Source organism: Poecilia reticulata, chromosome 19 (assembly GCF_904066995.2).
Source record: "Poecilia reticulata chromosome 19, P_reticulata-male-v2, whole genome shotgun sequence".
NCBI lineage: Eukaryota > Metazoa > Chordata > Actinopteri > Cyprinodontiformes > Poeciliidae > Poecilia > Poecilia reticulata.
The window spans coordinates 4008020-4029925 of record NC_088848.1 but is presented as its reverse complement, the minus strand read 5'-3'; the positions used below and the strand labels follow the sequence as shown (position 1 = coordinate 4029925).

At 35.5% G+C, this 21906-nt stretch overlaps 1 protein-coding gene across 2 annotated transcripts; it reads right to left on the bottom strand.

Annotated features, from left to right (window-relative positions):
• Window positions 1-2525: 2525 nt before the first annotated feature.
• Window positions 2526-21159, bottom strand: LOC103481283 (pleckstrin homology domain-containing family S member 1). Of its 2 annotated transcripts, XM_008436680.3 has the most exons (18): window positions 20866-21159; window positions 20571-20613; window positions 20068-20162; window positions 19864-19976; window positions 19628-19762; window positions 18044-18119; window positions 17896-17925; window positions 16823-16873; window positions 15832-15891; window positions 15599-15667; window positions 15444-15518; window positions 13533-13570; window positions 13407-13457; window positions 13193-13315; window positions 8505-8606; window positions 7669-7764; window positions 5582-5717; window positions 2526-5498 (listed from the first exon to the last, which is right to left on the bottom strand). In XM_008436680.3, the coding sequence occupies exons 2-18, from the start codon at window positions 20596-20598 to the stop codon at window positions 5427-5429; spliced, it is 1350 nt and encodes a 449-aa protein (XP_008434902.1). In that variant the 5' UTR covers window positions 20599-20613; window positions 20866-21159; the 3' UTR covers window positions 2526-5426. The 2 variants fall into 2 exon arrangements, with proteins under 2 accessions (XP_008434902.1, XP_008434904.1); XM_008436682.2 differs by lacking the exon at window positions 16823-16873.
• Window positions 21160-21906: the final 747 nt, after the last annotated feature.

The following is a 21906-nucleotide window of genomic DNA, read 5'->3' as shown; positions in this document are numbered from 1 at the left end:
GAAGTGTAACAGTTGCTATGGTAACCAGGAAAAGCTCTGAAGTGATTCACACTTCCTAGTGAAGGAGATGTTTCAACCCATCAAAACATTTCCAAATAAACTCATTCATATTAACACAAATGTAACTTTTTCCAACAATTTAGACAAGATTCAGCCAATGTGGCTGTAACTGATTTAGGCTTTACAATGTGCAAAACACAATCACCTGGTTTCCCATTAAATCTGCTCAACAGTGTTTTCCTCATCAATACATTTTTTGATGAGGAACCTAACAATAGTTTCTAATTTCTTTTGCTGGCCGCTATCTAAGCTATGGCCTAAAGACGGCGTTCCCAGCGTGTCATTTCGTTCAACCTTAGCTTCGAGCGCATGGGCGTGTGAAAACCACCACGTATGTACGAGCATGAAAAGAGCTGAGAGAGGTAGAGGAAAACAGAATGATTTATTCCTGACGCTCTCTTCCAAGTGACCTGCACAAGTTTTGACTCTCCACTGAAGACTCCATCAACAGTCTTCATGCTTTTTTCATGTGGTTTTGTACGTTTTCCTCCCACAAATAGCTTAATACAGAAAACTTTTCATCAGAAACAACTGATGGTCAAGCAGGTGATGAGCTTTTTCAACCAAGTTCCATTGAACAAGTGGGTAGTTTAAGTATTTCCAATTTATTAGTAATGTTCTTTGACATGTTGTGTTGTACCTTTCATGTTCATGTGTAAATTATTGAATACAACATGTGAATAATTAGTAATTGTAATCCATCCATCCATCCATCCATTTTCTTACACCCTTGTCTCTTAATGGGGTCGGGAGGGTTGCTGGTGCCCATCTCCAGCTAACGTTCCGGGCGAGAGGCGGGGTCACCCTGGACAGGTCAACACAGAAAGACAGACAGGACACACAACCATGCACACACACACACACACACACACACACACACACACACACACACACACACACACACACACACACACACAAACACACACACACACACACACACACACACACACACACACCAAGGGAGAATTTAGAGAAACCAATTAACCTGAGAGTCATGTGTTTGGACTGTGGGAGGAAACCCGTTGAAAACCACGCATGCACAGGGAGATCATGCAAACTTCATGCACCCAGAACCCAGAATCTTCTTGCTGCAGGGCAACAGCTCTACCAACTTCACCACTGTGAAAAAACGTTTTTGGTGAATAAAGTGGAGTAGACTTGCTACTTGTCAGATGACGGAAAACGTTGAAGTATCGTTTCTGCTTCAGCTCGGAGTCGCGGTTTAAGCAGAGAGGTAATGAAATACAACAGACACTGACAGGCCTCTGCGTCTGCCTTTCTCTGAAGAACTACTGAGCAGGAGGAGACAGCCAGGTGAGGAAAACTGTTCTTATCTATCAATTCACTATTTTATCATACAGACATTAGGCTGTTGTTGTTGTGCTATTAGCTAGCTGATAGCTAACGACTTTGCTAGCAAAGCTAGATAACTAAAAAGCTTCTTCCCTGTGTACGAGGCACATCGCCCGTCCAAAACTTATCATCTCCATTATGGATATATGTCCAATCTTCTAATTTCCTTTGCTGCATAATGTACATTGCATTTATTCAGGCGTTAGGTAAATGTATCTTGAAGGAGAATATCACTTAAATAACAAGGATATTCATTTAGAATTAAAAATAACTCGCCCTGAATTACCATAATAGATATAGTGTGTGTCATTAATGAAGGGGAAAAAAACTCAACCCAGACTTTAGTTTAGGGTCTGGTTTGCAGAGCATGAAGTTACATTTTTTTTCCCAATGGGGAAAAAAACTGACCTCAGTTAAGTAAAATAAAATTGTAATAACTTTTGGAATTGTAATGATTTCTTTTTTAAAAACAAGTCATTTGGTTTAAAAAACTAAAAAAAAAAAAATTAAATAACTAATTTTTGTCTTGTGAACTTAAAAAGTTATTTGCCAAACATAAACTTTTATTTGCACACATCATGAATCTTTTGTTGTGATTTTAGGCCCTGCTCACAACACCGCAACGACTCGTCGGCCATGTTGTGAGTGGCAATTTCGTCTCGAAAACAAAAATATATCTTCTTGGAATCATTTTATTGTTGTTGTTTTCCAAATTAAAACATGAAATTGTGTTGAATGTTTTCCCTAAAGCCTTGATCATCATAGAAATGTTTTAGGGCAACTTTGAGATGGGTTTTTTTGTTTTGTATGGGTCAGCAGTGGTTTTAGGCTTGAAACATGACAAACATAGTACTAGCATTGTGATGGTCCTAATCCGTTTTGCTGCTTCAAGACCTGAATGACGTGTCGTAACTGATAAAGGCATGAATTTGGCTCTGTAGCGGAAAATCCTCTAGTGTGAGTCAAGTGCAATTAAGTGTGGCATTGATTAACGACCTGAGATTCTAATTTAAATACCCAGTGCCCCCTAACTACTTTGCAATGCCTCTGGAAGTCTCCAAACATGAAACATTTTTGCATGGGAAATAAAAAGACAATTTAATAAACAGAAATGCTTATCAATTAATTTTATTCATAATCTTTTTGCACAAAAATTATACATTCATCTTCCCAGGACAAACAAAATTGCCAGCACCGGTCGCAAAGGATTTATTCAATATAAAGCATTTATATATTACAGCATATTTTTCACAGTTTTAGTGAGTGGTTAGGAATTGCCTGTTTTTGGACTTCATTAACATGTAGAAAACTGTTACTTGGACCATTGTAAATAATATTAGATTATATTGTTTTCTTGTTTTAAATGGTAAACCATTTAGAGTTGGTAGGTATGTAGTGATTTAAGTTAAACTTTGCAGATAATCTTTGATATGTTTTTTGTCATGGTGGGGCTCTACCAGTAAACCAGAGGTGGACAGAGTACCCAAAAACTGTACTCAAGTAAGAGTAGCACTACTTCAACATATTTTCACTCAGAAGTAAAAGAAAAAAGTAGGAGTAAAAATGTATTTGGTAAAATGTTTACTCAACTACTGAGTGACTAATCAAATTATTAATCATTTAATATTTAAAAATTACATAATCAGATGGACCAAAATATAAAGTTAAGTGGAAATTTTGGTATTTTAAGGACAAAAATGACAGTAATTAATACAGGTAACAAAAAATAACAAAATTGGGCAAAATAAATTTTTCCAATTCAGTTTCTTTCAATAAAAAACTTACAAAACTTTAACAAAAACCACAGTCTGTGTCTGGTAAATTTTTGGTTAAGACATGTTTGTTCTTCATTCAGTGGGTAGAAAATCCAGAAATTTTACTCTAGTAAGAGTAGAAATACTTCATAATACAAGTAATCAGGTAAAAGTAAAAAGTACAATATACTCCTAAAAGTAAATTTATTTCAAAAAAGTTACTCACGTAAATGTAACTAGTTACTACCCAACTCTACACGAAATGCAAAAAGCTAAGTTCCCACAATTCAGTTAGGTCTTGGAAAAAGTGCCCAAGTGATTATAGTTTTGTTTTATATGTTTAAAACAAACAGTGGCACTTAACTGTAAGGCATGACACGATTTTATCTTCATATTACCGACGATTAAGACGTGTAATACTGTTCTCTTTCTGTACTTTTCACTCTACATCACCACCAATTGTTGAGAGGGTATAACTAATGTCACACTTAAAACCAAAAGCGTGTCAAATTTTCTTTTTGTTATACTTGTCAACAAGAAGATATTAATAACATCTTCTTGTTGGTTAGCAAACCTGTTTGCTTGCAAACAGGTTTCCCGCTCTGTCTGTGCTACTGGGAACAGGGTTTTCACTGGGTGGTGCCTTAGAAAGACGTCTCAACCCTGGGGAGAAGAGCAGCATAATGCATGCAAAGCAATCTTATTATGTACTGGCATTCCCTTTTAGTTGAAATTAAAAATTAGGAAATCTTGTTTGTGGTTTCACTGTACAAGCAATTCTGACTGGCATCCGCAATAAGCAGAAAAAAATGGGACTTTCCATATCGACAAGAGATTTTTCCTTCTTATTGTATGGAAGCCCATTTCCGCCATGAAAGAAAAAATAAAAGACCAACAGGAAGTCATAATTTTGACTTTAAAAGTCAGAATTATGAGATTCAAAGTCAGAATTTTGACTTTCAATGTCTGAAAGTTACTTTGAATCTCATAATTATGACTTTGAAAGTCAAAATTAGGACTTTGAAAGTCGAAATTGACTTTAAATATCATAATTATGACTTTCAAAGTCAACATTATGGCCAAAAGTCAAAATTATGACTTTGATTCTCATAATTATGACTTTGAAAGTCAAAATTATGACTTTAAATATGATAATTATGACTTTCAAAGTCAAAATTATGACTTCGAAAGTCAAAATTATGACTTTCAAAGTCGAAATTATTACTTTGAATCTCATAATTATGACTTTGAAAGTCAAAATTATGACTTTGAAAGTCAAAATTATGACTTTAAATATGATAATTATGACTTTCAAAGTCGAAATTATGACTTCGAAAGTCAAAATTATGACTTTCAAAGTCAAAATTATAATTTTGAATCTCATAATTATGACTTTTAAAGTCAAAATTATGACTTTCTGTTGGTCTTATATTTTTTCTTTCATGGCAGAAATGGGCTTCCATACTATTGTGACGTCAAACAAAGAAAGCATGGCTGACGTATCATAAGTTCTCCTCTGTTACTCTGGAGCTTGCGTTAAGAAACTGAAGTAAATTTCTGTATGACGTTTACCCGTTGAAGACATAAACAGACATAAACTCCAACAGCAAGGAAATGGAACAAAAAACATGTTGATCTGTTTTTATACAGCATATACAGGGGTGTCAAACTCATTTTCCAAGATCAGGAATGCTCTTAAAGGGCCGGTTGTGCCAGAATGTACTGATAAAACCCGTTAAACTATAAACAAATTCTTAAGATTAAATAATAGTGAACATCTTTTTTTTTTGTAGAAATTGTAGTAATTTAGACATATTTTATTACTTGCTGTATCATTATGGATTATAACTCGACATTAGGTAAGAATCTGTCGAAGCAAAAACTACTGCCACCTGCAGGTGGGAGTAAACCGTCACTTAGATCCAATGTTTTTCACCATTTCTGTGGAAAATCTGCAATAAACTCACAATTATCCATCAACGCGAGAAAGTGCAGGGATTTGTTGATTTTTCACAAAAAACTGGAGGGACTAATTGATGCAATTTGACAGTAAACAGATAAAAATTGCTTTGAATTGATCGATAAAATAACATTTAAGCCTACTGTTATCTTCACGGTTCTATCATGTGTCACTTTAGAGTCTAGAGGGCCACATGAGAAGCAGTGGCGGGCCAGATTTGGCCCCCGGGCCTTGAGTTTGACACATCTGACACATGAGATCCTTCATCCTGAAGTCGTCCGCAGTGATCAGTCTGTGCCTCAGCCACTGCAGGGAGAGTTCGACCAATGCAGAGCCTGGCATCCACGCTGACGCTGGACCGTCACTTTCACCTGAAGGCAGAGTCAGAGGCGTGAATGATGCATGCAGATCCTGATGGCATCGTTCGTGCGTCTGTTTGGAGCAGCGACTTTACCTCATCCTTCATCGACTTCCTGATGAACATGTGGAAGTCCTCCACGCTGTCGGTGTGGAGGTCATTTATCGCCACGACTCGGTCTCCCTTGTGGAAGAGGCAGACGGACTGCGGCTGTCCAGTCCATCCAGACACACTGACACAAACAATTGTGGGAACTTAGCTTTTTGCATTTTGTGTAGAGTAGAGTTGGGTAGTAACTAGTTACATTTACGTGAGGAACTTTTTTGAAATAAATTTACTTTTGGTTGATATAATTTGGCAGTAAACAGAAAAACTGCATTCATTTGATTGAAAACATAATATTTAAGCACAATTGGTGTTTAGTCTAGAGGGCCACATAAAGAGCTATGGCGGGCCGGATTTGGCCCACGGACCTCGAGTTTGACACATGATCATGATTTTTGCTACACATTTAAATCTTAAGTCAAAACATTAACACTTTTTAGGCTGATGGGGCTGTAATAAAAACTGCTTTGGGTTTGTAACATAAGCGTCACGTTTACTTTTTTATTTTTTACATTACAAATAGAAGCTGATTTACTGTACATTCAATGCTTTTTGTTTACTCTATGAAGGGTTTAAGTCTTTTGAGTCACACGATGTTGTTTGAAAAAGACTTGAGATAAGAAAGTTTAATTTCTACTGAGGCTGAAGATTTTAATCTGATTCTAGGAAAATGATCCTCAGGACAAGACGAGTCATGCCAGTTGAATAAAGCGACAAAAATACATTTCTTTCCGGCAAACATTACCAGAAGCACAACTAAGATTTCTTTGTTGAATTGAACAATTCAGCTGCTGACTTTATAAATTAGCCACAATGTCAATGAAACGGTAAAACTAATTACTAATTTAACTCTTAATCTGTAAGAAATCGACAGGTGTTCCACAAAATATCCAAATAATGTAGAAAAAAAAAACTCCACAACTCATTTTCAGATGCTGATTCAGATGGTATCTAATTAAAAAATGAAAATATATCTGAAGTATTTAGGTCAGGAGTGTCAAACTCGTTTTCGTTTTGGGTCAAATAAAAATCATGAATCCTCTTAAAGGGCCGGTTGTATTGATAAAACCTGTTCAAACTGTTAAAATATCAATGAATTCTTAAAATTCAATAATATTATTGAACATCTTTTCAGTCCCTCCAGGACTTTGTGATTCTTTTTGTGATTTTTTTTGCAATAAAAATCAAATTGTGGTACTAATTTGCAATATTTGTGCTCATTTATGACCATAAATGTGGCTTTTTTTATTACTCTCTATATAGATCATATCTGACATCAATTAAGAAAGTTTTTCACAATTTTTGAGAAAAATCTGCAATAAATTCCCAATTATTAGTGAAACAAAGTGTGAGAATTTGCTGATTTTGTGTGAATTTCCACAATAATTCTCAGGAAACTGGAGGGACCGATTGTTATAATTTGGCAGTAAACAGAAAAACTGCATTCATTTGATTGAAAACATAATATTTAAGCACAATCAGTGTTTAGTCTAGAGGGCCACATAAATAGCTATGGCGGTCCGGATTTGGCCCACGGACCTCGAGTTTGACACATGATCATGATTTTTGCTGCACATTTAAATCTTAAGTCAAAACATTAACACTTTTTAAGCTGATGGGGTTGTAATAAAAACTGCTTTGGGTTTGTAACATAAGCGTCACGTTTACTTTTTTATTTTTTACATTACAAATAGTCCGACATGTTTTCATGAAGGTAAAGCAGATATCGTTAATCCCAGCATGAAAACAAACCCTCACACAACACGTCTGAATGCAACGAGCAGAAATCTCACCCAGCTCAACGTTAAGCCTGATTGAGCTGCAGGAGGTTGTTTTCTGCAGCTAAAACAACAAATCAGGACACACAGCTCTGCGGCTAGCTTTGCCTTGTTTTGCTCAAACAATGGGAATCTGTGATGCTTGTGGCTCAAGACAAGCCTGCACTGAGTCTGAGGTCGATGCTTTCATGTGGAAACGTTGCTTTTTGAATCCGTTTCAGGGCTTCTTGGATGTTTCTAATAAAGCATCTCAACATTAGAAACTTTTCAGTCTGTGGTGTTTCAGAGTATTTGACAAACCTCGGCTTTCCGTCCACCTCTGTGAGCGTGAGATCGTTCTTCAAGCCCTGCAGATTCACCATGAACTCCCTCATCTCTACCACGGCGCCGTCAAGGCTTGGAAGGAAAAAAATAGAAGAGACTCATAAGATCTTTGTTCTTTCACTCAGATATTTTCAAATCTAATACTGGAAAGACAGAATATTACTTAAATATTGCTTTCAGAACACTTCAAATATTAATAATTAGTTTCGTCTTATTCATGTTTACCAGAAACTAGACCAAAGATTTTGTGTTTTTACAGTGAAGGAGGTTAAATTTCCTCCTAACGCTCAACTTTAGGCTAACTTGTTTTGGCCTCTCATGTAAAATTTCTACAAAACAAATTAAAGAAACTATTGATAAGTAAAGAGTTAAACAAAAACATTTTGTGTAGAAGCACAGAAGGGCAGAAAGATCTGGTTTCTACCTGCAGTCTGCATACTTGTAAGTGTTTTTCACAACTTTATGACACGGTTTCTTACTGCTTGATGCAACAGTTGTGCAATTTATTAGTGTACCATGCTCTAGAAACCGTTCCAACCGGTCCAGCAACATCCCAGCCGTTTTTGTTGGCCAAGTTTATCTAAATGAGTCACCCAAAATGTCACGAAGCACTTTGGTATTTGTTCTCGGCGACAGTTATGAAGCTACACCAGAGGTTCTTGGACTCTGGTGCCGAAATGGGCGTTCCCAAATATTTCCTGCAGCTGCTTAGAGAAAGAGCTCCTTTATCCTAATCAAGTTGAACACAACATGACCGAAATCCATTTTGTTCAATTAAACGAGATTCTACGTAAAGATTTGGTAAATCTCACCTCCGATCGGAGCCTCGTCTTTCCGAATTCGTCTCCAATATATCAGGTGAAACGGCGCCACTGGAGCTGGTGCTGAAATCTGAAGACTGACGTTTGTCTTCTCTGGAAAACACAACGCCACCATTTTCAGTTGCTTTCAACAGAAACGACAGTCGAAAACACAGTGAGACAGTTTGCAGAAATGAAGGAAATTAACAGGAAAAGGTGGAAACAATTGGCAGGCCGGGGCTGCACAGTGGCGTAGTTGGTAGAGCTGTTGCCTTGCAGCAAGAAGGTCCTGGGTTCGATTCCCGGCCCCGGTCTTTCTGCATGGAGTTTGCATGTTCTCCCTGTGCATGGTGGGTTTTCTCCGGGTTCTCCGGTTTCCTCCCACAGTCCAAAAACATGACTGTCAGGTTAATTGGCCTGTCTAAATTGTCCCTAGGTGTGAGTGTGTGTGTGCCTGGTTGTGTGTCTCTGTGTTGCCCTGTGACAGACTGGCGACCTGTCCAGGGTGACCCCGCCTCTCGCCCAGAACGTTAGCTGGAGAGGAACCAGCAACCCTCCCGACCCCACTGAGGAACAAGGGTGTAAGAAAATGGATGGATGGATGGATGGATTGACAGGCCTGTTTGTTATTGTTGCTGGGGATGAAAACCAAAGATGCATGACGTCTCTTTAGTAAAAAGTTCCCAAAAAGAGAGAAAAGTGGGCAAAAAAATGCTTTGGATGAAGTGAAAAATATTAACAATGACTTTATAGTACATGTAAAATCATATTTAAGCAATTCTGACAAATTGTGACCAAGTACCCTAGATTTCTATCCTGATGAACAAACTACCCGTCACCAGTCTAAAAACAAAAAGTAAACTCTCATTATATATGAAAAAAAATACAAATAAAAATAGAAAATAGAAAAAAACAAACATAAAATACATACAACAAGCATCCATAGGAAAAAACAAAGAGCCCACTGCACTGAAAACCTGCTGGTTATTCCACCAAATATTGATTTCTAAACTTAGTTAAAACATTAATATTGTTGTTTCTAGATTAATATAAACTTCTTGCTTTCTTTGCATTATTTGAGGTCTGAAAGCGCTGCATCTTTTTATTTTGGCCATTTCTCAATTTCTGCAAATAAATAAAAAAATGTTGCCTTGAATTTCAGAAACACGTCAGTAGCTCACAGAATAAAAGAACAATGTTTATTTTACTCAAACATAAACCTATTAAAAGTAAAATCTGAGAAACTGATCATTTGAAGTGTCTATTAATGGTTATATATGTGCATGCACACATTTATACTAAGGATATGCAAAAACACAAAATCTTACCAAGTATTTTTGGTCCAGTTTCTAGTGCAGTTATCTTAGTTTTGTCTTATTTCAAGTGTGCTAACTGAAAAGTAACTCTGTAGCCAGATACAGATTGTTGTTTTAAGTAAATAATTCCTTAGTATGGATGAGAAAGTACTAGTTCATTTGGCAGATTATTTCACTTAAATAAGACATTTTTCCCCATGTTATAAGTTCATTTACCCTCCAATAGAACTAGTACTTTTTCATCAATATTAAGGAATTATTTACTTAAAACAAGTGTGTTATCTTGCTACAACGTTACTTTTAAATTCGTTTTGTGTTACTACAAGTGTACTAAGATATTTGCACTAGAAACTAGACCAGAATTGGTAAGATTTTGTGCTTTTTGCAGTTGTTACATGCAGAAAGACTTCAGGGTGGGATTCAAACCAACGACCTTCTTGCTGCAAGGCAACTGAGCTACCAACTGTGGAGCCACAATACAAGAAAAATTAAGAGGAAGAAAGAAATAATCAGTGGTGAACGGCTGGTTTGATCGCTCAGTGCATGACAGATGGTGAAATAAGGATAAAGAAGATTTTTTTAATAGTTCACAGGATCAGCATGGAAGCAAAAAATAACATGCAAACTGCTTTTAATGAGCCGGTAATGCCAAACACAAGAGAGAGGACGTTTTTATTTCTTATTTATCTATTTTTTTAGTCAGGCAAATTAGCAGCTCACCACAGTCGGCTTGAAATCACAAAGAATTATTACACAGTTTGATATCAGAGGAAATTTGGTGAAGCAAACAGCAGCAGATGATAACAGAGTGAAAGGAGAAGAAAGAGCTGCTGGGTGTCTGCGGTACGCTGATTAACATGGAGGTCTAAACATGAAGGTCAAAGGGTCATCTGAGAGCCTGCCGTCCGTCTCACTGGAAACTAGTTTCACAAATAAAGTAGTTCTCATAAAAGTGCGTGCAAACAATTTAAGAAAACATTTGTTTCCAGACTGGAAGGCCTGTGCATGAACCTGCAGGACTGGATTCCTCGAGGTGGAGGATTTCTGCAGCACTTTGAGTCCCAGTGCAGTTCAGCATTTTTACCTGGAAGAACTTTAAAGTTGTCAACAGACTCAACAGACCTGCCTCTTCAACCCTATTTAAGCAAATGAAGCATTCAGGACACTTCTTACATGGGAAGACCACTTCCAGATTGGTCAAAGTGTAAAAATATTGATACAAATACCCCAAATCCGATCAAATTTACACCAAAAACTCAAAAAAAAAAACATTTTATCTGACGAGATGAGATGAGAAACAAAAGTTTTAAAGTATTTCTGCAAACAGACGGACATTAATTGTCTCCAGTCAGACGTGGTGATGACAGCATTTGGGAAAGTTTTTTTCTGTGACGCTTTGGGAGATCGGATCAAAACAGATTCATGTCGACAAGACCAGGAAGTTCTTGGTAAAGAAAAGGTGCGTCACGCTTTGCTGATTTTCTGAACGGCTTAAACTGAGAGCGGGCTCAACTTTAACCTTTACTGTAAATCCATTGAAGAGACACTCCAACAACTCAAATTAAAACCATGCATTTTTTTATCACTGGCTCCTCTGAGTCAATGCTTTGCGTTGGAGATGCATTTTTACATCTAGAGACAGAAAATTATGTCTTTTTGCAAAATAGCTCAAATGCAAACTTGAACTTTGCTGCAGCAAAGCATCGCTGCAGTTTGCTTCTGCTTGGTTTTTCCGTCATGGTGCGTTCAGGGTGAGGCTTTCCGTCTCTCACCGCGTTTTACATGTTGGCCAAAAAGCCCAACCTCCTCTGAACACAGATTATGACAAACTATAAATAGGACTTTTCATGACCTTCTATGAACTGAGTCTTCTTGTCTTCTTCTTCTTTGTCTTGCACAACTAGTGTTTGTGTCAACAGATTTTTCTGCTTTAGATGTGGATCTCTGCAGCTGCATCACTTTAGGTAGACGCCCTTTTCTTTGTAGGTTTTCAGCGGCGCTACACTGACTCCATTTTCATACCTCAAGATAAAGTTTTATGACCTAATCCAGCTTTAAACTTCTCCACACTGTCCTGACCTGTCCTGTGTGACGCTGGGTGTTTAAGATGCTGTTTGTTCACTTAGGTTGTCAAACAAACAAAGAAACAGCTGGATTTATCTAGACATTAAGTTGGGATATTTAATAACTAGGAGAATCTTGCAAAGTGGTGTCTATGGAAGAGGTTTAGGGCTGCAGAAAGAAAAGTTTTCAGAATTTTTACTTTTTATTTTCCCTCCATATTCTGACTTTAATCTCAAAATTTTGACTTTGATCTTCTGAGAGAGAATTCTGAAGGGAAAAAAAAAATTCAAATTCTGAAATTAAAGTCATAATTCTGGTTTATTCCTCAGAATTCAGCTTTTTTTTTTTTCTCAAAAGATTTATGTAAGAATTCTAAGAAATAGTCAGACAAAAAAATGTCTCCAAATTCTGAATTCTAGCAGAGGATTCTGAATTCTGTGAAAATAAAATTCTGAGTTTAAAGTAAGAATTCTGACTTTTCTTAATCAGAATTTTGGAATTTTTTTCTAAGGAGATCAAAGTAAGAATTATGAGAAATAAGTTTGAATTCTGAATTTTTTCTCTAAATTCTGACTTTAATCTCAGAATTCTGACTTTTATCATCTGAATTCTCAGAATTTCGAGATTAAAGTCAGAATTCTGGCTTTTTTCTCAAAATTCTGACTTTAATCTCAGAGTTCTGACTTTTTTTTTTCTAAAATTGTGATTTTTGATCTCAGAACATTAAAGTCTTTTTTTCAGTAACCTTAATCCTCTTCTGTGTATGCAAATGTAACACGTTTTAGAGTTTTATATGTTCTTTTATTTTCATTTTCAGAAATATGTACTGCTTTGTGTTGGCCTATATCCCTGTAAAAAAAAAAAAACGTTGATGTTTGTTGATATGCAGCAAAATCGGATAAAGTTCAAGGAGCGTGACTACTTCTGTACATCTTTATGCAACACTTCAAAATACCGTAAATGATGAGAATGATCAGTCCAGTGCAGAACTGGTGTTAAAGCATAAATGTAATCGAGATTAGGCTTACAATCACAGAGTTCAAAGCTCACCTAGTTAATCTGTGAAAATGATCAGCAGCACTCAGAGTTACGGTAGTTACTGACGAGGTCGTGATGTGAAATGATGATTCATAACTTGCTAAACAAGTTCTGCCTTTTCAAGATTCCTCAATGAATGAATGCCAACACTTGTGTGTTGTTAAAGTAGGTGGTGTTGATGCTATCTGACGACCATGCAATAATCCCTTTGTTGATTGAGCTACCGGTTGTTAGCATGTAGCACTTTGACCAGCATAAAAATAACACAAACAGCGGACATACCCATTTTCAGCAGGTGCCTCCTGTAATATCGGAGCTGGAGATTCCTCTGCCTTGTATTTGGTGTAGACGTCAGTGATGGACCTCATCAGGGTGCCGTTAACAATCACTTCAGCTTCATGATTGCTAAAACGTCACACACAAAAATATATTTAAAAAAAAACACAAAACAAGGGATAATCATTGCAAAAAAAAAAAAAAACCTCAGTAAACTTACTTTGGCTCAGATGCGTTCAGGATGCTTTTGAATTCGGCCATTGATTCATACCTGGAAGGGATGCAGGTGTAAAATGTTAGCTGCTGAGTTTATTCTGTACAAATGGGAGCTTTAACCAGAACTCACAGTGACTCCATGCTGCCTGCCCGATGTACACTGGCTCTCTTTTCAACGCCACGATGGAAAACAAAGAAATACACAAGCACGACTTCAGTATAACTCACAGTTTGGGACTTTTGTTTTTACATACTGTTTAACACAAACTGGGTAGAAATGTCACATGTAGTTGAGTGTTTAATCAGATTTAGGTCAGAGTGCCCCAGAAAATTGTACTAAAGTATGACTTCAACATATTTTACTTAATTAAAAGTAAAAAGCTGCCATCAGTATGTATCATCTTAGGGATGGAGTGTTAAGAAAATGTGCAATTTTAGTTGCATGCACTGCAAAAACACAAAGTCTTAGCAAGTATTTTTGGTCTAGTTTCCAGTAGCAAACTTGAAATCAGCCAAAACTGAAACACAGGTAACTTTTAGCAAGACATAGGAGCTTGCTTTAAGTCAATAATTTCTTAATATTGAACAAGATATTTTCACCATATCATAAGTTGATTTATCTGCCAATAGAACTAGAACTTTTAATCAATATTAAGGAATTATTTTCTTAAAACAAGCCTCTATATCTTGCTGAAAAGTTACTTTTAAGTTAGTTGGTCTTATTTTAAGTGTAATAAGATATTTGCACTAGAAACTAGACCAAAAAAACTTGGTAAGATTTTCTGCTTTTGCAGTGTTATCACTGAATTGTGTAAAATTATCACAAAATTATGTGTACCAGAGTGATCAATGTCCTATGTACTCTGTATTTGGTAAAAAAAAGAAAAAAAAGTGTACTCAAGTACTAAGTAACTGATCAATTTATCAATCATTTAATATTTAAAAAGGACATAATCAGATGGACCAAAATATAAAGTTAAATGGACATTTTGGTATTTTAATGACCAAATTTATAATAATTTATATAAGTAGCAAAAAATAACAAAATGTTTCCAAATCAGTTTCTTTCAATAAAAAAACTTATGAACCTTTAACAAAAACTCCAGGTGTGTGTATGTGTGTGTCTGGTGAATTTTTGTTAAAACATGTTTGTTTTTCATTCAGTGGGTAGAAAATCCAGACATTTCACTAAAGTAAGAGCAGAAATACTTTATAATAAAACTACTCAAGTAAAGTGTAATGAAAATACTAAAAAAAAGTATTTTTCCAAAAATTGACTCATTTAAATGTAGCTCAGTAAATGTAAGTAGTTAATACCCAACTCTGCATTTAGTGATGCATTGCAGTGGTTCTACTTCAACGCATTACGTTGAAGTAGAACCTGTAAACTGGCTGGTTTCCTGGATTGGAGCTGGTTTTTTAAGCTTAGTCTGAAAACTTTTGGAAGGTTTGAGTCATTCCAGAAGCTTAAATTGACTTTATTATTTATTTTCCAGGCATATGGTGCCATTTTATAGCACAATCAAGTAACTGTGCTATATTCAGTTGTTATAAAAATGGTATAGATGGTATATAGAGTCATCACCTTCCTAAAGTAATATATTTTTGGTCAAAAGTGCTCTATTGTTTTAGGAAGGAGACAAAATATGACTTCAATATTCAACTCCTTGCAAATTGGTCTCTGTCTCTTTAAAAATTCCGGCTCTTTCTGTAACTCCGCCTACAGGAAGTCATCACATCCTGTATTATAAGACTGGGCGAAATTTACACCATAAAACTCGTTTAAAATTTGCAGCTGTCCACGGAGAAAAGCCAAATGTATTCATGGAAAGAAAATATGATCAGATGAGACAAAGATTAAGATATCCTAACTCTAACCAACTGTAACATTTTGAGTCCGTATTTTTAAGATCTTGACAAAAAAATGAATAAAATCCCAAAACTTCTTATTAGAACATTAAATAGCCTTTTTGTTGACTTTTTGAATAACACACAAACATTTTAAGTTATAAGTTAATTAAAAATCAACATAGCAGGCTACCTTCCGGTATGACTTGGGATAGTCATAGATATGATTTAAAGGCTCAGAGGTCGGTCTCCTGGAATTATCTTCCACCTGATAAGCAATCGGAAAGCAGCATGACTTGGTGTTGATAGTCTTCCCAAACTAAATGCAGCGTTGTGCACGATACGTACCAGTTCTTCAGTGTTCCTGTTTGCAGCTTTGGAGGAAGGGTCCGAAAAGGACCTAGCCTTCAGTAATGACTTGAAAACAAAGACAAAAATGTTATTTAATGTGCATAATATTTATTTATGCTGGTGGCAGTGAGTTATGTTGGCACAAGTCAATATAAAAATGATGGCTTTCCGATCATAAAACACACTAGCATGACCTTGGAAGATGGGTGGAAAAGTAAAGGTATACTCACGGATGGCAAATCGATTTTGCTGGCATCGTTCTCATCTTCTTTCTTTGCAAGGAAAGGCACCTGCAAACCAGCAAGTAATTGTCTTATTACTATGAAATCACTAGTCTGAACTGCATGTCTTTCAAGAGAACCAGGTTTGTCACATTTTTAATAATTTCAGATTTTAACCACATTTAAACTCTAAACCTTAAGCATTTTTTTCTACAATCTTGTGATGAGCATGTAGAGGAAAGTGTGTTATCGTCGTTTGCATATAAATATGTCCAGGAAGTCTTTGGGTTTTTATCACACCTGGTAGATTTAGTCTAATTAATTGGGAACCAAAATTGTTACTTTTTTTTTTTTAAAATCCAGCTGCTGCAGTCCACTTTAACGCTGCACTGTGTCAAACTGACTAAACTCATGATCGACCTGTTCCCCCCACTCCCCTGTGGTGGCGCTGTACCGATAACCACTGAATGAAACGACGCGAAAACCACAGAAGAAGACACGAGCTCAACTTCCTTCTTCACGAAATGTAAACAAAAATTAAGCGGCGTCAGATTGTAGCGGCTTTTTGTCTTTCTCAAAAGACTACAAGCGATTTCTGCTCCTAACGTTAAAATCGCGACTTTGTTTTGGTTGTATTTACCCAGAATGCTTTGCTTTGTAGTCCGATTTCACTTCAACCAAACCGAGATTTGGGTTTTTAGACGGACCGGAGTTCGCTTTTTTTGACTCCCATCAGAATGAGATGACGCATTTACACCTCCCCAAACGAACCGGACTTTCTATACAAACGAACCTGAGTTGGAATAAAACGGACTAAAACAAGCTAACTAGTTTAGCCCGCTTTCTTTGTTGGAAGATATAAACATCTACTGGAACCGAGCTCCTGGTTAAAAAACACTTTCAGTGAAATGATTCACCAAAAAGTTACATAACATGAATTTTACAGTCCTGATGAATTAACAGGACACAGTTAAAATGTTTTTATTGCATCTCGACTAACCTTTAGCTCTGGGGCAGAAAACTTTCTCCGGTGAAGCGGGTTTGAAATTGTCTGATAGAACAGAAAAAGAATCTGATGAGGATCTGATACTACTTCATGGAACAACAGTTTGGGGAGTTTTCTTTTTTTTATTTACATCGGGTCAAAAAGAAAGAAAAAAAAAACAGAATTGTGAGTTTGAGATCTGGGAAGGAAATAAAACGAAACAACAGTTTCTGGACAAGGAAGTGTTATTTAAGGAGAAGAAAAGCTCTTTAGTCAAGCACCTGCATTATAGCCTCACTAAAGTATTCATATCCTGTTCACATTTTGTTACAACTACAAACCGTAATGTTTCACTAAGATTTAAATATTTGTAATCCGAGTATAAATCAGCTGTTCTGTGAACAAACAGCATCATCCAAGGGACACAGCAAACAGGTGAAAAAGTTATTAAAAGCAGGATTGGGTTATAAAACAAGTTTTGACTATTTTTGAAAAACTGAACAAATGAACCAGAAATGGCTGCTGTTGTGCAATAATTAAGCTTTTTTGTTTTTACTTTGTACTTCAGATTTTATATTTATTTTTATGCTATTCTTGCCTGTTTTTAAACTGTGCTGACTTTCTTTATGTGTTTATATGAGCTTGTGCAGCGTCTTAAAGTAAATTTTGAATCTAGAATCGACTTTGTGCTGTTCTATCATATAAAATCCCAATAAAAATAATGGAACATTTCAGTTTCTAAAACAGAAATAGTTTAAAATATTTAAAGGATACTTGAAAATATATTTTTATTTTATTTTTATTATAACATATTGCAATATAATAATTATTTTTATTACTATTATAATAAAATAATTATTCTAATAATTATTTTTTATTGGAATTATTACAACAAAATAATTATTTGAATTGTTTCTCAAATTAAAAAATTATTTGCAAGGTTTTATATACAAGTGGTCCTGCAAGAAAAATGACAGCATAGGCTATTAACCCTGTTCCTTACATTAATCATCATAAAATATATTTTAGAGCATATTAAAGCTGCTCTTGAATATTTGCACAACATAAAATAAACTCCACATGCTTACATCAATGACTGGCTGCCCGTTGCTGATTTCCTAGAGGAGAAGGATGAATAAATAAATAAACAACATGGTAGTTAAGTGGAAATAAAACTATTCTCAATGCAACAGAAAGCATAAGAAGCATGGAAGAAGGCGTAAAAGCTTAATGCACCTCTGATTTGAGAAATTTATGAGGGCGACTTTTCAGGGCTTCAAACAGGTCAGTGAACCAGCCATCCGCCTCCGAGCTAAACGGGGAAAAAGGCAATTCTGAGACTCAACAAATCACATCTGTGACATTTTAATTTCAAATCTAGCTCCAAAAATCAAATCCAAGGAGGGAACGCCAACACTTAGCAGAGATTTATTTTGTGGAAAAGCCATTATCAGATGATTGCCTAGTGGAAAGGGGAAAGGAGCACCATCATTTGTTTTTGGCTGGTTTAACTCTAAAAACAGTAATTGGTGAATCATGTTTAAAGAAGTGATTCATGGAAATACATTAAAATGATGCTGACTGCATTCACACACAAAATGATTCAAACACAATCTGAGCTGCACCTGCAGTCAGGTGTCAGACCTGCTGACTGAGATACACTGAGATCTAACTCAATGTGATTGTGCATATTTAACGGTGCAGTATATAACTTACATTTTTTACATATTTGTTGAAACATATTTGTTTGGTATGAAACAGATAATCTGCAAAAAAAAAAAAAAATTAGGCTCCTCTGCCTTTTCCCAACACTCCCTGTTATAACTACAAACAACCAATCAGAGCCAGGGGGCGGGTCTTAGCGCTGTCAATCACAAGCTCTTGCTCCCTGCTAAGCTGCAGCTAGCATAGCATGTTGTAAATGCTACGGCTAGTTAGGATAAACAGTTTTTCTGTAACAGTAAACTGTTCTTCCACCATTAGCACATTTAGCACTGCGTACATAAGGTTGATTGGCAGCACTCAGACCCGCCTCTTGGCTCTGATTGGTTGTTTGTGGTCGGGAGTGGTTCATTTCTTCAGATGGCTGTGGTAGCTCAGGAGATTGATATTTTCACAGGTTTTCTGTCTCATATTAAACTGTCATGACATAGTGACAGTTTTGACAAATACTAAAATAAAACCCCCATTTTTTAAATATATATAAAAGTTACATACTGCAGCTTTAAGTTTGTTGCATGACCACAATTTTATGTTTTAATTTACCATAATAAATGTTGTATATTGGGACATGATCATAGTAAAATTAAAAATTTATTAAGAAATGTTACTAAAAATGATTTTTTTCCTAAATTTTCATTTTAGTAAAATACAAATATTTTTCCTAAGTGTTGATTTCATTTAGTTAAAAAATTAATTTTTTTTACAAGTGCTAATTTAGTAAATAAATAAATAAACATTTTCCTAAATGATCATTTAGTAAAAAACAAATAAAAATTTGTACTAAATTTTAATTGAGTTAAACATAAACAATTTTCCTAAATGTTCAGCTAGTAAAAAAACTAAAATTTTTGCTAAAAAATTTTAGTTTTTTAGCAAACTAGTATTTAAAAAAAAAAAAAATTACTATATGTTAATTTATTTTTTAAAAATTACATTTTTGCTAGGTGTTTATTTAGTTTAAAAAAATAAAAAATTTTACTAAATATTCATTTAGTAAAAATAAACATGGGTAAAAATCTTCATTTTTACTAATGCAACAACACGCATTAAAGTCAAAAAGGGTAATAAAAAATCCAAACAAAAGCACAAGTTTCTAACCTGTTTTCCCCAATGAGGAAGTAGTCCCGGTTCCCTGCCCTGAGGTACACCACACACGACGGGGAGCATTTAAAACTCTTCTGGACCCACTCCCATTTCTGGTGATGTTGAGGGTTCGCATACAACAGTGAGATTCTGGCAGAGAGACACAGTGTCATTTTAACCTCCCTTAAGCATTTTGAAAGCAGCAAATTAGCCTCAGATTGATGCAACATGGTGAAAACGTGAGAACGTACTGCGTCATGTCTATGCCTCCGAGCGGGTTCACCCGGTCCTCTCCATTCCTGTAGTACCTGAGCTGATAGTCGTTCTCTGGGGTTTTGTAAAGCACAAAGAAACGCCTCTTCCACTGCAGGAGAAACAACAAATAAGACATTTAGTTTTGGAAAACAATTAAAAACTGCACAGATTTGCAATAAAAGTGAGAAAAAGTTCCTGACCTCTGACTTCAAAAGCCTTGGAGGAGGAGACTTGGTCAAGTATCCAGACCTGATTTCTTGTGCATTTGTGATTGACTTGTAAAACACAGCACCTCCTGCAGGATAAAATAACTATTTAGTGATTAAATTCTGTGTTCAATTTAATAAAAAAAACATTGTCCGTAAATATTAGATCAAAATAATTATTGGTTATTTAAAAATAAAACACATTGTGAATTTAAAACTAACAAAAAAACCTAAAAATGCTAAAAAGAAAAATAACAAAAAATAATGATGGGTCTAAATACAAATTACAACATTCAGACTAAAGTCTTGGTGACTAGTAAATTTTAAAATATTCAAATCAATGCATGAATTTAAAGTTAACAGAATAAAACCTGCAAGATTTGCTAAAAATGACAGAAATATTTGGTCGTAATACAAATGACAACATTCAGACTTAAGGTTTGGTGACTAGCAAACTTTAAAATATTTACATAAAAAATCCAGAAACAGGATGTTACCTGATGCGCTCCTGTCTCTTTTAGCCATTTTGATCAATTCCACCTAAACAAAAGTAACATGAGATCATCTCATCAGAACCACTTCAAAACTGCATTGTTATAGAAGATATTTAAAGTGTAAATTCACAGCAAAAAACCGCAAAAAATCAAGAACAAAAGCCCAAAGTTAGCAGCCAGGTGAGCATTCACAATAAAATATAACTTAATTTTTGCACAGAATAACGTTCTACACATGTGCATTCAGATTAGAAACACATAATAAAATAAAACACACGTAAGAACCAAGGCGCCGTACCTGCACAGGGATCCGAGTCGCTCCACCGTCTTCACCAGAACAGCGATTTGATAACGAGGCTGCATGCTTTTCTGCACCTGACAACCAATGACACCATCAGCCTCAGAACTGGTGTTTCTGGTTTTCCGCCGCCGACGTGTTTCAGACTCTGCCTGCGTTGTTTTCAGACTCCAGAAATGCCCCGAAGGTTTCACTAAGTCCCAGCTTTCCTGTGGAAAAATACCCCTTAATTCGACAGGTTGATTGTTTCCAGTTCCAGCTGAACTGTGTTTCTCACACAGGCCTGGATTCCCTCCATTATAAATGCATAATATATTTTCAAAGCACAACAGAATTTATCATTTACCTTCAAGATTTTAAGATTTTGAAATGAAACCACAAACTTTAACATATTTATCGGGAGTTTTAAGACCAAAACAAAACAGTATTTATTTGTGAGGATAGAGGAGGTTGGAGGTAGTAATTAGTGAGATTTACTCAATTACATTTTACTTTATTATAAAGTATTTCTACTCTTACTTGAGTAAAATGTCTGGATTTTCTACCCACTGAATAAAAAACAAACACGTTTCAACCAAAAAAATCACCAGACACACACCTGCAGTTTTTGCCAAGTTTTTTTATTGAAAGAAACTGATTTGGAAATAAATATTTCACCTGATTTTGTTATTTTTTACTACTTACATCAGAGGCGTCAAACACATTTTCATATCAAAAACCTGAATGTTCTTAAAGGGCCGCTTGTGCCAGAATATATTGATAGAACTAATTAAATTATTAAAATATCAATAAATAGCTGTTCCTCCAGGATTCTGTGATTGTTTTAGTGCTTTTTTCTGCAACCAAAATTGCATATTTTGTGGTGCCAATTTAGAAATTAGGAATTTTTATGATATTTGAGCTAATGTATGATATGAAATGTGACTTTTTATTACATACCATATCGATTATGGACTATAACTCAACATCAAGTAAGGCTGCCATCACTTAAACTCAATGTTTTTGACCAATTTTGAGAAAATTTGCACTAAAAATCAGAAG